The sequence below is a fragment of the Triticum dicoccoides genome, chromosome 7B (assembly GCF_002162155.2).
Source record: "Triticum dicoccoides isolate Atlit2015 ecotype Zavitan chromosome 7B, WEW_v2.0, whole genome shotgun sequence".
Taxonomy (NCBI): domain Eukaryota; kingdom Viridiplantae; phylum Streptophyta; class Magnoliopsida; order Poales; family Poaceae; genus Triticum; species Triticum dicoccoides.
In genome coordinates this window covers 539,960,108-539,975,391 of record NC_041393.1, presented here as the reverse complement: position 1 = coordinate 539,975,391, position 15,284 = coordinate 539,960,108, and the positions used below count along the sequence as shown (strand labels likewise).

Sequence of the window (15,284 nt, the reverse complement as noted above, 5' to 3'; positions counted from 1 at the left end):
TCTGAAATAGTTGCAAGGTCATCCCTAAGTTGTCATACAAGCTTCACAGTTACAAGCACGGTCGTCATACTTGTCGAGGCACGGAGGTGTAGGATGTAAATCTTCATAGACCCGATACGTCGGAAGTTGGCCGTAAGGCACGAACATGATTCTAAGGGGGGTACGGACGTGAAGGATTGTGATGCAAGCACGTGAAGGTGTGCCTCTGTTTTCAAGAAGCTTTCATTGGCACGTTTTCGTTGCGGGGGCCATGGCCTATGAGTTCGATGTGTCTTCGAAGTCATTCGGCCTCACTAACGGACCTGAAGCCAATTTCCGCACGGTCCCCATAGGAGTGGAGGCACAGAAGTGCCTCCGTGGGTGTTTTAAGTAGTTGGTGTTATTGACGGACAACCGTGCCTCTGTAGTGTTCTTCTTTGAGGGTCACGGACGTAAGCAATGTTTTGAAAGGAGAATAAACACCTAACTACCTTTGTATTCAAAATGTGTTTCAAAAGTGTTGCATTCGAACTATTTTTAGTATTGCGTGTGCAATGGTTTGTTAGAACATTGTGCATTGCTTTTAGTAGCATTTTGTAGTTGTTGTCCTTGCATTTCGACGCTGCATCCACAAGGTTACTAGTGCATGTGCGTTACGCTAATCGTGTAGCATCTGTACTGTGTTTATATTTTCTTGTTCACGCCAATATATTCTAATAATAGAAAACTCCAACATTGCATTGGAAATAAACTTGTTCAGAAAATATGTAAACTGGAAGCAAACTATAAGGTTAACTGCGACACAAGCAAATCTAAATTTAGAACAAGCAAACGGTAGTCTTGAGAGAAAGCAAATGTAATGAGAAATCTAGAATGGCATGAGCAATCTTGTAGATACTTTTCTTGGCCGGGACCACCTGCTTCAGTAGTCGTAGTCCCCCCAGGACCTTGCGCGCTTCCTGGACTGCTACTTCTCGAGTTTTGCCCGGCGGAGCCCTTCCTGGATAGTGGTGAGGTGGCTCCATATCTCGTATGCAGTGTAAGCATCTTTTGCCGCGTACTCGATGTGCCTCATGGTCAGGGGCATGCGCGCCCAGCGCTGGTGCTCTGCGTTGGTGATCTTCTTCTTCATCTCCTTGTAGTAGTCATGGACAAGGATGCCTGAGACATCACCAAGCGAGTCCAGGGGCTTGGTAGCTGTAGGCACCCTCCATTCCTTCTGGATGTCGACAAAGTGGGTGATCTCCAGTCCGACGCGGCCGAGCATCTCTATGTCGCCATCGATGGAGAAGCCAGCAAACGTATACCTGGGGTCGGCGAGGAAGTTGTCGAACCTGGTGCAGTTCTTGTCGGCGGTGCTCAGTTGAAAGTGCAGCACCGGATGATCCTTGCCGACAGAGAGTTGGACGAGGGCTGGTTTCTGATCTTGGCCAACGTCGTTGGCGTACTCCACATCAACTCCGACGATCTTGTGGCGCTCGAATTCGAGGTGTCGCTCGTACTGCTCGATGATGGTGGCCACCTTGTGCAACTCGTTGGTGTGGATCACTTGCAACTTGGTGTTGCCGTGGGACTGCACCTCGAATTCCTTGGTGAATCCCATGGCCTGGAGCAGTTCATCCTCAACCTGGTATTTCGTGGGTAATAGTGAGTGGGAGCGCAATGGCAATTTCTGTTGTTTGTGGAAGACAAGTCCACATCGGAAGTCTAAATTTAAGGGCGGGGAAGCGGCAAAGGAGTGCACGATCTCACTGTCGATGCGGTTTTGCACATTGTGGGTTGTGGATCGTGGTTTCGTCTCCCTGACGGTGCGGTTGTGCACATCCTGGGTTTTTTATCGTGGTTTTTCTTTATAAAAAATTAAAATAAAATCAGCAGTTATGATTTTAACAACCGTCAAATCTCCAGCAAGTCGGGGAGATGATCGTTGTTTTGCGTAGTTTGCTGTCTAATGTTAACTTTTACAGTTTATCTCATGCGCAAGTCTCTGACCAAGAGAAGCATGCTTGAAGTGGCTGGTTTAACTCTCAGACACACGGGCATGGTACATTCACTGGTCATGGCAATTGTTTTCAATGATACATTCAGTTTGCCGTCAAATGTTAACTTTTTACACTCTCATTGTATAAGTGATGTGCTTTATCAGAGGCACTGTTGCGTGTCTGTGTTGCAACTGACGCTACGAGATGGGCAGAAAGAACGAGAAGCAACGAGGGGCGTGGACATGCAGCTGCAAGAAGCACCTATACAACAAGATGCATAGATAGAGGCACACATACGGTGCTACGTGATGCACGGAGATGAAGTTACGTAATTACACGGATGTCAATTCGTTGCTATGGTGCTACGTGAGGCACGGGCTTGAACAAATAGCCGTGCACTCAACTACATGTGCAAAAAGCCACATATGTGTTTCTGGGAAGCATCGGTCTCCATGGTTTTACCGCAAGATGGGATTCGACATTTATCAAGGGCATTGCGGGTTTTACAAGTGTAGCAAGAATCGTTTTAAACTTATATGTTATTCTATGACAAAGGAGTGAACGTCGAATATACATGATGTGAGGATTGACAATAGGCGTCCGTTACTATTTTATGGAATGTTTTTCAATTAACTGTTAGAGGCATGAATGTGCCGACGGAACATGCACGGTCATGTCTGAAATAGTTGCAAGTACGAGATGGGCACGAGAAGAAACTAGGGGCGTGGGCATGCAGCTGGGAAACACACTTATACAGCGAGAAGCACAGCTAGAGGCACATGTACGATGCTACGTCAGGCACAGACATGAAGCTATGTGATTGCATGGACGTCAATCTGTGCTCGTGTTCTGTCAAGTGTTTTAACTGACAGTTTGTAAAGGCATGGATGCTTAACGTGACTGAGCCATAGGGGAAGGCGCTAGGTTTTTAGGAGGTGTATGCTTGAGATCATCGCAACAAACTACTTGGCATGACGATATTATGCGGAGCACCATAGTGAAAATTATGTATACTACTGACGTGGGGAGCTAGCAACGTCACTAAACTATTCTGAAACACACTTCACCACAGCCAGACATTCTCCATTATTAGTCAGCGAATCCTTTTATTAATAGTCAGTGACTCCTTTTATCATTCTCCATTATTACTGTAAGTGTTTCACCTTCTTTGACAGGAAATTTTCACCACCGTCCTCTTCGACATAATTATATGCTCAGTTACATACCATGACATAAGTAAATAATAAAACTGGTGTGTACTACCTGTTCAAAAAACAGACATAAATTACTGAACTAGGAAGTATAGCCACAGGCAGCGCTCTATCAGGAAAGGTCGTTGATTATCATCCGCAGCAATTTCATGTCTCCCAGTGTTGGCCATCGCTTTTCAATTGTGACAAGGACAATTGAACCAACACTTAGCTGAGCTTCCCGGGCAAAATCTGAAAAACCTGTCACCTCCATTCTACCGTCGGTTCATATGGAGTACATTGTGCTCGTGTCTATTGCGTCATACATCTCTGTTAGGATGATTCCACCGTTTTGAGGTAGATATCCCAGGTTCATCTTTAGAAGCCTCATAACGGCAGACGGGATTCTCTGCAGATTGTACCGATATTACTAGATAAAATCAATGTACAAGGACATAAAACATCGAAGATAGCAAAAAAAACCATGGGAGTGGATCAAAACAAATATTCAATGACTAATGAGGCGACCATTTATGACATTGGTGACGCTTAGACCCTGCACAAAGGGTATGGTGGGGAAGTCGCCAGACTCAAACACATAGTATATCATCTGTCCAAATTGTCTGTATGAGAGGTTTACGCCTCGACCAAACACCGTTTTCTCAATGTACTCCCTTTCCGAGTCATTTAGAAAATCAAGAGCTGCATGGAAAAAATAACTCATTTTCAAACAAATTTGTTTAAACAGATGGACTCGGTATTTAAGTTTAAAAGGAATGGTTAAATTCAATGCATGTGATCAAGGTGGGATGATAATCAACAAAATTGCATAAAACATTTTCGAAATAACTTTGACTGTAAGTATGACATTCATTTAGTGGACAGGGGTAGGAGCACCAAAGTATGCTGATAAACGTAGTTGATAAAACAGGATGGAAGTTGGTGCACTTACCTAGTGATGGTTTGGGAAGGGGCCTGTGACCTCCTCGAGAATCACTGAGTGTCAGATCTATCTCAATGGACAGACTCCCAGTATCCAGGTTTATGATGATTAGATCTCGATAATGAAGATCGTAGTCACTAATTAACTTTTCCCAGCCAGGTCCATGAATTTTGGACCGGTTGTGTTCATCGGTGATGCAGACCTCATATGAAAGATCGTCGTTGGTGATCAGTACTGGATTCCTTTGTTTTCCTTCTTCTTGAAATGCTTGCTCTTTCCACTGATAGATTGAAGAAGTGACTTGCTTCCTGCAATAGCATGGCACATACTGCGCAAGGGAAAAAATCTTCAAACCGGAAAGAAGGAATCCTTGAATACCGACATGTATAACCAAGACAAATAGCGCTTATCATATATGTACCAATTGTTTTCAACAGGTTGCTATTTGGATAAAACAAGGTACATCAAAAAATTGAAAACATGTCATTAAATTCTTAAATGTAGGCATTCCATTCCAACAATATGGTAGAAACTTCTATTTCCTCAATCAGAAAGATATACTAGTAAGATGCACTGTTATCGCGCTGTGAACAATATGGTAGTAACTGATGGGCAGCACGGGGTGGCAAACAGTTGTCCTTACTAGGCATGTCTTGAAGCATCGAGGAACTTGCACTGTTATCGCGCTGTAAAGAACACCCGACTCCAATCCAGGGCAGCCGAAGTTGGTACATATATCACAACACATGGTTTCCCCTGGAATACGTTGCAACACAACGGTTATATGAAATTCTCAAGACAAGGAAACTTTTATTATCTTGAAAAACTATTCGTCTAAACCGGCATTTTTACATAAATAGTATTTCACAAGCAATTTCCTAAATAGACATGTGCACAACTTTTGATTAGAAGGTGAACAGTAGATATGGCATATGTAATAACAGAGGAAATATGAAATTTATTAAATTAGTATTTTATTTTCCAAAAATGGTTGCTTAATTCATCACAATTCAGTATTGACTATTTTTAGAGCAGTTCACAATCTTGGTTGTCAATGTCAATCAGTGAAAGGATTTCTGCTTCTTGTTTTTAAAAGCAGCTTCAGCAAATGTATATTTCAAGACAAGAGAGGCAAAGAGGATAAACAATAGTCTATCAACAGGCAGCTCAAAGGAGTGTTTGTAACATTGAAATTATATGTAAATTCATCAGAGCCGCACCCAACAACATCGTCATCCGCAACCATACGCCACCATCACCGACACCCAACCACCGGAACATGTGTGGCTAGATTGTATTTGAAACGGATGATCCATCAACGTTAACCTTGCCTCCAGCGTACAGGACCCCAAACGCTATCATCAAGCACAGACGCCGACTCCCAGTCAACAGCACCCCAAACACGATCTCTAGCACACTGTGGCCGGTTACACAATAGAGCTCAACGTCTGGCCACTCCCTTGGACTTCCGGCCACCGTCGTTGTTTGCAAGACCTAACGGGCTTCAATTTAAACTAGCAACCTCCCTCGGCGAAGTTCATCGCTCACCTCGGACTTGGACGTCGCAGGTCGCTGCAGCTCGTAGCATTCTCGAGCACAAACGCCGACTCCCAACCAACCTATCCCTAAGAAGCACGGGTCGTGTACAGGTTCAGCCTCGTACTGCGCGGATTTGGGTTAGATCACAATGATTTTCCATGCAATTCCTAGCATAACATCGTAGATGCGTCGCATTCAAACATGGAGAGACAAAACCAACAGAGAGGAAAACGGATCGTAGCGAAAAATTCACATAGAAACTAAGAGATAATGGACTAACCCTAGATCTAGAGGGAGAATCGAGGGAGAAGGGATGATGAACTTTACAGGGGGTGAGCGGGAGTGGGCAGTCTGAGTTGGCAGAAAATAGAACAGACACTTATAATACGCGCCTGCTCAGTGACATGAGGCTACTGTACAGCGGCAAAGACAAGACTATTGGCTTATTATGAGCATAGAGGCACGCACGGACAGCACCAACACGCACGGACTTACATGCTAATAAGGCACGCCCATGACGCACGACCATGCTTCTGTTTTCTGAAGTACTTTTCTCTAACACGGTCTCTCGGAGGGACAGGGACATGAAGCCACGGTGCGCATCGTCATGTAATGATAAGAATGAGACACACGGAAAGGCCTCTGTACTCTAAATGTTCTCAGTGACGTGTTCATTGACAGAGACGCGGTCTTTAAACAGTTGGCGCACGGTTGTTCTCTTAGTTGTTTTTGTGTTCTCCTGGTTGTTTTTGCAAGACACGACCACTCCGAGGGACAGGGGAGTGAAGCCACGGTGCGCACCTTTAAACTTTGTAATCTATTGCTTTGACGAATTCTTCAGATGCATGAGTTTTGTTCAATATGGTAATGATAATGGGAACCCGGCATCTAAAAAGTGATTGGAGGTTCGTTGCTGACCTTAAGTCATTATCACAGCATTCCAAATGTTTTTATTAATGCGTTCGCACGGACGTATGGTTTTCACAACCTCTCGATGCCGGTTCGTTTCTTGTGGGGTGCACGGACGTCCTTCGGAGAGGCGCAGTTGCAGCAGTTGTAGGTTTGCAGTCGACGCATGCTGCTTTTAAAAGACAGAATTTCATGGCAAATAACTGAGATAAATAAGAGGATACTAGTTTGATTTTTGAGCATCTGTGCGAGCTGATTTCTTTTATCATTAGGTCCAGAAACATATGATCGATATTGAAAACAGAATGCATAAACGTTTATATCCCTAATTTTAAAAATATGAGTTTACAGCCTAAAAAAACTTACAGACAGTATGGTGGAAAATGAGTGAGAATCGTTTGACCATGTTTACACAATGCACTCATTCAATACAGCAAGTACATCTCTCCACACCTATTTTCAGCATCCATAGTTGAACGGATCTGGCAAATCCAGATATTCAACACCTGTGTTTTTTAAATCCATGTGCATATGCTTGCAAGTTGTTGTTAATTTAAGCTTGACACAATTAGAAGCCCTTTTGTCCATCTGAAGTGCCTCTTCTTGCCCTTTGTAAAATTCACGAGTGAAATCTCTGCGCAGGCCAAACTTAAGCCTGATTGTCAGTAGTATCCTAGCATTGAGAACAAAGAATGTCACAAATGCAGTGTTTGCATCTGTGACTTCATAGTCTTCCAGCGTTAATGTCCTCAAACAAATGTCGTGATTATTGAGAAACACCAACTGCTTTTGGCGACATTCATTTGTTATACCTCTTTGATCCCATCCTCCCCCCTAAACACACATGAAGAGCAAAACTGAGCAGTTAGTTCCAGTATATTATGTATATTGTCCGTGGGCTTTCAACGTGTGTGAAATCATCACCTCGATAAACAAGTTTTGCAAGCATCGAAAGCATCGCCGCAAGTCAACAATCTCATCCAGATTAAAGCATGTCTATGAGATAAACAAGGTCTTGACGGAATCCAGCACCGCGTGTAGGCTACTTATGCAGAGACCCTTCATTGAGCACATAACGAGATATTATTAGCTCGTGGATGTGAATCTCAAGTGCTTTTGAATAACGCAGATCAAAGTAACATGTAGAGGCAGTACCTGAATAACTGTAGAACCAATGACGATATTTGTTTCGTTGGGAAATTTAGAAATTTTTCCCGGTGTGTCCAACACAGGCGCGGACACAACTGTTATTTTTAGTTGTGCATCTACAGAATCATGTAGCAGTCTCCAGAGGCAAGGCGCATCCTCAATGATCATTTTTCCTTCATCGGAACAAATGCCAATGCTTACAAGCCTAGCTGATTTTATTCGTAGACAGGTGAATTTCTTGTTGCAAACAAGCAGCAGGCACTGCAGGGCAGGGCAACCATGGTGGATGGACTTCCGCAAGGAGACATCCGATATATAAACCTCCACCAGCGAAAGTCTCCTAAGCAGTGGGAGGCAAAGCATTTCTACTAGATTGTCTTCTAGTTTGCACATGGGGAAGGTGACGGTGTGGAGAGACGAGCGAAATCTAGAGATGGATGCCGGTGGCGACGACATAGAAGAAGGGATTCTGACTGCCGATGGCCCTGTATAGAAGAAATTTGGGAATATATGATAGAACTCTAAAACCTGGAGTTGGTCCAGATTCCGAGACAGGAACAACTCATCGATGCCACAAGGTTGGCACTTGAGGTAGCTTGTCGGGATGCAGAGGCGGTGAATCAGGCCCTCGTGATCGGAGAGGACAGATACAGGAAGACTGAAGTCATCGGCGACAGATTCTCCGCGATAGTTGCAGCTATGATGTCGGCATTGAGTTCCGAGGTATGTTTCTTGGACGGTTTGCTTACCCGAGAGAACGCGGATGATTTGGCAGCAGATTTTTTCCAGAGATCTCGTAGAACGAGTATCAAGGATCACACGGAAGTCGATCTCGAGTGGTGCGGTGTGCCATATGCGGCGCCACTGAGATGCAAGCACTTGTGTACGCATGCCTTCCTTTATGGGCAGACGAGAGATGATCTCATCGAGGATGGCGTCCGGGAGATCACTGATGCGGTCCGGACCAGACTCAACATGGTTCTCGGATCCAGTGGGCGGGCCACAGTCTCTCCTCTTAACGAGCTCAGAGGGCACGGGTATAGCCGCGAACCTCGTCTTCTTGTTGCTAGAGGCACGCTTCCTCGTCTCCATTGCCGAGCTCATGCTGCCTCCGATGCAGCTCCCTGTGCGGTGGATCTGGGAAGAGGGCTAGGGTTTTACAATTCACAAAGACGACAATATATATACGTACCTAATCTATAAGATTTCGACGGACGTGGTGGAATAGTCACGGCTTGGACGGACGTGCGTCTGGACGAGGCACGACTATCAACTGTGCGGACACGACAGAAGTTTGGTGGCAGAGCCAAGGTTCGGCATACTCAGTTAAGGATGCATGGTTGTGCGGTCTGTAGAGACACGGTGGTGTGGAGCCCCGACACGGTGGCAACTGTCATGTGAGGCACGTGCGTGGAGGCGCTGGGGGCGCCTAATCGCAGTCTGTGCAGGCACCGACCCCATTGAAGCCTCCACAGACATAGGTATCAACTCCCTGGATGCACAAAAGTGTGACTGCAGAGGCATGGCTGCGAACTCTCAATTGAAAAGACACGATTGTGGAGTCTCTAGATCCACGTCCCGTGTGTCTTCAGGGGAACGTAAAAGCCATGGCTCGTGGCACGTGAGGCACAAGGGTGTAGGCTCCGGAGGCACCGAAGTCTGGCCTCTACAGGCACGTACGATTGTCAACCATGTGGATGCACAAAATTATAGTGGCAGAGGCATGGATCCGAATACTCAGCTATGGAGGCACGGGTGTGTATTCTCTGCAACCACAACGGTCACGGCAAGTGTCATGTGAGGCACGTGTATTGAAACACCGGAGGCACGGAAATGAAGTCTCTTAGGCACGAGTGTCAACCCAACAGTCACGGCTTATGTGACGTGAGGCACGTAGATGCAGGCGGGCGCCAGAGGCACTGTTGGGGGGCCACTACACGCACGGGCGTGGTGTTTCTCTGGGTCTGGCTCAGTATAAACCCTCTCTGGGTGCAGAAAAGTGTGCACAGACGGTGCCGAAGTCAGTAACCTTCTCTGGGTTGGCATACTCTGTTAAAGAGCCATGACACGATGGCAAGTGTCTTCTGAGGCACGTGCGTGCAGGCGCTGGGGGCACCTAATTGCAGTCTCTGCAGGCACCGACCCCATTGAAGCCTCTACAGACATAGGCATCAACTCCCTGGATGCACAAAAGTGTGGTGGCAGAGGCATGGCTACGAAATCTCAGTTGAAGAGACACGGCTGTGGAGTCTGTGGATCCATGTCCCGTGCGTCTCTAGGGGAACGTAAAAGCCACGGCTCGTGGCACGCCAGGCACGAGGGTGCTGGATCCGGAGGCACCGAAGTCTAGCCTCTACAGGCACATACGATTGTCAACCCTCTTAATGCACAAAATAACGGTGGCAGAGGCATGGATCCGAATACTCAGCTCCGGAGGCACGTGCGTGTATTCTCTGCAACCACAACGGTCACGGCAAGTGTCATGTGAGGCACATGTATTGAAACACCGTAGGCACGGTAATGAAGACTCTTAGGCACGAGTATCAACCCAACAATCACGGCTTATGTAACGTGAGGCACGTAGATGCAGGCAGGCGCCGGAGGCACTGTTGGGGAGCCACCACATGCACGGGCGTGGTGTTTCTCCAGGCCTGGCTCATTATAAACCCTCTCTGGGTGCAAAAAAGTGTGCGCAAAAGGCGGCGAAGTAAGGCCTCTACAGGTACGTGTACCATCCTTCTTGGTACTCAGTTAGAAAATCACGATTGTGAAGTTTATAGGGAAAGTCTGAACTCAAGACGAAGAACAGCCGGCATGTCATGATACACATGGTTCTATTGGCCTACGAATCACGGACCTGCTTCGGTATTGGAAAGGTTCCTACCGACGAGTTCATTATCAGTGGGAATATGGTGTTGTACTAACAAAGAGAGTCAGTGTCGTGCCGGTAAAATACTCAGAATCTTTCCGCTGAAACATTCAATGTGCTTGAAGGCACGGATGTTTGCACAGTCACAACACTTTCATTTGCATAGTCACAACACTTTCTGGTCAAGGATTGTTATGGCAAGCTTATAGGCGGTACAAAATACTACAAGGGTTGTCTGTTCGTGTTTAGACAAAAGACACGTTCAAAAGGGCGCAACAACATGTAAACATGCAACCTTGAACAACTTACTCCAGCTTTGTATTCAGCAGTCACAGCTGAATGGGTCCGTCAAATCCAGGTATTCAACACGCGTGAGTTTTAAATAAAAGAACCGGTGCTTGCATGCTCCTGACAATATAAGGCGAGCACGTTCAGAAGCCTTTTTGTGCCACAGAAGTTCCTTTTGATGCTTTTCATAAAATTCTCCCGTGAAGTCTTGGTCGAAATGGTAGTTAAGCCTCATGGTCTCAAGCTTGCTTGCACTCAGACCAAAGAATCTCATAAATTCATTGTTTACCAAGTAGCGTTCATAGTCATCCAGCGTAACTGTCTTCAAACGAAAGTCATCTCGTTTGAGAAACGGTTGGTGCTTACGACGCCACGTATTTGTTTCTCCGCAACAGAGTCCTCCCTACATGTACATGAAGAATGAAAATACTTAAGCTCTAAAAATAGAGATTCTGTCGAAAGAGCATCCAGTGTAAAGTATTTATTGGTTTTTTTGTACATATGGGTGTATGTAATACTAAAACATGTCTAGCCACGGGTGTATCAATTTACAGACGAATGCAAGACAAGCTTTTTAAGACATACAATAGAAGTAGTATAGTATGCATGTTATGGGTTTTCAATGTGTGCGAGAATCATCACCTTGATAAACAAGTTCTCAAGGCTTCGAAAGCATTACATGAGGGAAACAGCCACGTCCACTTCAAAACACACCTTGACGAGCAAAGTCTTGACCGTTTGAAGCACTGTTGACAGGCTGACTGCCGGCAAACCCTGTATGGTGCATGCATAACAATTTTAAAAATTGAACAAAAGGTTCTATTACATGAAATTTGTTTACTCGGACAAATGCAGCTGAAAACTAGGTACCTGGATAACTGTAGGGTTACGCGTGACCTTGGATTCAGAGAAAAAATCATGGAATTTGCCCAGAGTCTCCAGTTTAGGTGCAGACATGACAGTTATCTGCAAGTTGATGCTGATAATATCGTTAAGCAACCGCTGAAGTGACGGGGCATCCTCTATAACAAGTTCTCCACGTCCATAGCGAATTCGAATGCTTACAAGGTTACGTGAGTTTATTCGTATGCAACGGCTTTCCATATTCCAAGTAAGCAAAAGGCACCAGAGTGCGGGGCAACTAGAGTGGATTATGCTTTCAAGCGAGATGTCTGATATACCAACGTCCACAAGTGAAAGTCTCTTGAGCACTGGTAGTTTAAGAGCCTGAACGTAACTGTCTGGTATTTGGCAAAGAGCAAAGGTGGCGGTGTGTAGGGAGGATGCAAAGCAAGAGAAGGATGCCGGTGGAAAAGGCGCGGATGATGGTTGTGTGAGTGGTTGTACGACACACTCTCTCACAAAATCTGGGAACGTGTAATAGAACTTGAGCACCTGGAGATTGTTCAGTTTGTATGATTTCAGCCAGGTGTCGATGGCGGAGTGTCTGGACTGGAGGTAGCACGCCGGTATGCAGAGACGGTGAACTGAGCCCCCATGGGCGGAGAGGATGGCTTCCGTAAGGGTCGTATTGTCAGTGCCAGATTTGCGAGGGCACCGAGTTCCGAAGTGCCTTTCGCGGGCAAGCTCCCAGGTAGGAGGCGCCACAGAGATTTTCTCGATATGAACTGTTTCTAGAGGCTTAAAAAGACGAGCGGCAGGGATCTCACGGCAGTCGAGATTCAGAGGAGCGGTGGGCCATAAAGGACGCCATCGACGAGCGAGGATGTGAGTACGGATGCTATCCTTGATGGGGAGACGAGAGATGATCTCACCTAGGATGACGTCCGGGAGATCGCTGATGCGGTCTGGACGAGTTTTTTCTCGTGCTCCTCAGGTCCGGTGGGCGGACCCTCACCGGTCCCCGCTGGTACCGCCAAACACCCAGCGGAATGCGTCGTCGATGGCACGAGCCTTGCCCTCTTGGTACGAGAAGCATCGGACTCCATCTAGGAGCGACGGGTGTGGTGGATCTGGAAAGACGGGTTGGAGTCGACTTTTGCACGCTGTCTGAAGTGTCTACAACGCCTTATAGAAATGAACAGGTGGAGTAGTATTTTTTAAGTGATGTCGCTGCGAGAACAGTGACATTGGACAGTGGCAACAAGTCGGACTCCATGCCTCCAATTGATTCACGCACATGCCTCTCCGAGCAGTGTGTCACTACAAACATACTGAACACGCACGCACGATCCCAGCTCTTCTTTTTGACATGGGACGCACGACCGCAAGTCTTCTTCCTAATATGGCACCGTGCCTCCGCTTGCTCGACCAACGTGCCTATCGGAGGACACGACTCAGATGAAATAATGACAACTGGGAGGGACGGCCGTACCCTCTTATACTACATGACCGTGCCTTCACTAACTTCACGGTTGTGCCTCTCTTACTGCACAAAGTCATCTAAGTTAACCAAAGCACAGAGGCATGACCATGAGTCTTCTTAACACAGGACTGAGCCTGCACTAGGTTCAAGTGCCTCTTTGAGCAAACATGTTGAACCAAGAGACACACCCACAACAACAACAACATCAACAAGAAACAACAACAATAGCGACAACAACCACGTTTAGGATCGCATCTGCTTTCAGTAACATAGTCTGAATACGAATTTAAACCGATAAGTTCTATTAGGTATGTACTACGATGATTTCAACTTCACCCATAGTTTGAAATAACACACATACGATACTTAACTTAATACCATAGTAGTTCAAATTTATGTGGTCTAAAGACCGGTGATCACAAGTGAGAGCGAGTCCTGCCCGTGCACAGTGTGCCACTCGATAGTGATGAGTACAACGCAATCAACTCTCAGCCTGGCTGCATTTGCAAAAGGAGAAATCCCGGTGATCGCCATCCTTCCATCTTTGTGTATACAGTAGATGCCAAGCAAATCAATGCTGCTGAAAATTTGAACAAGCCTGATGCTGCCCTTGAGAGGCAAATATCCAAGCTTCATCCTAAGATCATTTGTAACAATAGCTGGGATTTTCTATACAATAACAAATTATTCTGGCATTAGATTACAAAGACACGCATGTTGACTGTGGTTTAGAGAAATAAACAACGACGTACCAAACGGTCTGTGTGAACATTGGTGAAACATAGACGGTGCACAAAGGTAATGGCAGGGATGTGTTTAGCATTTAGGACTAGTTTAATCATGCAGGCCATGTCGATATAGGAAAGTTTTATGCCCCGGGTGTAGACTGTCTCATCTATGTAGCTCCTTTCCGATAAACTGAGGCCTTCGAGGGCTAAGTAAATACAACCATGTATTAGCCACCATGTGTGAAGCACTGAATAAAGCAGTTAAAACTAAAATAAACGAATATTGGCTTTTAAAAGGGAAATTACAATTATAAACTACATTGTGAGTACAAAGAAAGTTTTAATACATTATATCACAGAGATTAAGCACATAGATATCAATGGCACGCCATAGTAAAATTATAATAGATAAATGTTAAACCAGAACAAATATTGATAAGTGATCAGAACGTACCGACGGAAGGTTTGGGAAACGCTTTGTGACCTCCTCGAGATTCACTCAACATCAAGTCAATCGGAAAGAAGAAATCTTCTGCTTGCAAATCCAATTTTATAATATCACCATAAAATAGATCATAGTCACGTATCAACTTTTCCCATCCAGGTCCATGAAACTTAGACCTGTGGTCGCAATCTGTAAACTTAATCCTGTAAGACAATTCCTCAGTAGTGCCGAACACAAGGTCAAAATCTTCGTCTTCAAAACCATCCTCGAAAGCTTCATCTTTCCATAAAGAGGTCAAAGAAAGGACCTGGTTCCGGTAGTAGCATGGGACATACTGCATAAAAGTAAAATCAAGACAAAGGTAAATAAATGTTTTACTGATTTTCAGAAGAAAAAAAAGCATGAAATTGTTTTTTTCCTTAAAATTTCCTTGCTTTCAGGCACGGGCACAGCCACCATCTATGACATTTAATTAAACCTATACAAAACAATTGAACTTCTAATTACAGTACATCAAGGCCTATAAAATAAAAACAAGCATGAGCAGTATAGTTCGCTCCGAACGAATACGTGTGGTTGCTGACTGCAGAATAAAGATAACTTACCAGGCATGACTCATAAGAACGAGGCAAAGACACAATCAAGAAAGATTGGGCAACATCAGATTCAACACCGGGACAGTTGATGTTCCTGCAAACATTACACGCCATCTTTGTCTGCGAGATGTAGCAATATGTAAGACTCAGGTTCATTAATTATTAAAAAAATGTTTCAACACTCCACTAGTGGCACAAAGAATTAAAGGACTGTACATCACTGATACACGCTTGTTTCAACGAGTAAGATAGAGGGGAACGAATGTTGCTATGGTGATATCCCTCGATCTTAGTGTCTCTGCAAAAAAATGAAAAAACACACACAGAGCTCCTCAAATCTA

The 15,284-nt window shown here is 45.2% G+C and overlaps 1 protein-coding gene across 1 annotated transcript; it reads right to left on the bottom strand.

The window, feature by feature from the left end:
- Positions 1 to 946: 946 nt before the first annotated feature.
- Positions 947 to 1,582, bottom strand: LOC119335798. The gene has a single exon (XM_037607877.1). The coding sequence runs from the start codon at positions 1,580 to 1,582 to the stop codon at positions 947 to 949; it is 636 nt and encodes a 211-aa protein (XP_037463774.1).
- Positions 1,583 to 15,284: the final 13,702 nt, after the last annotated feature.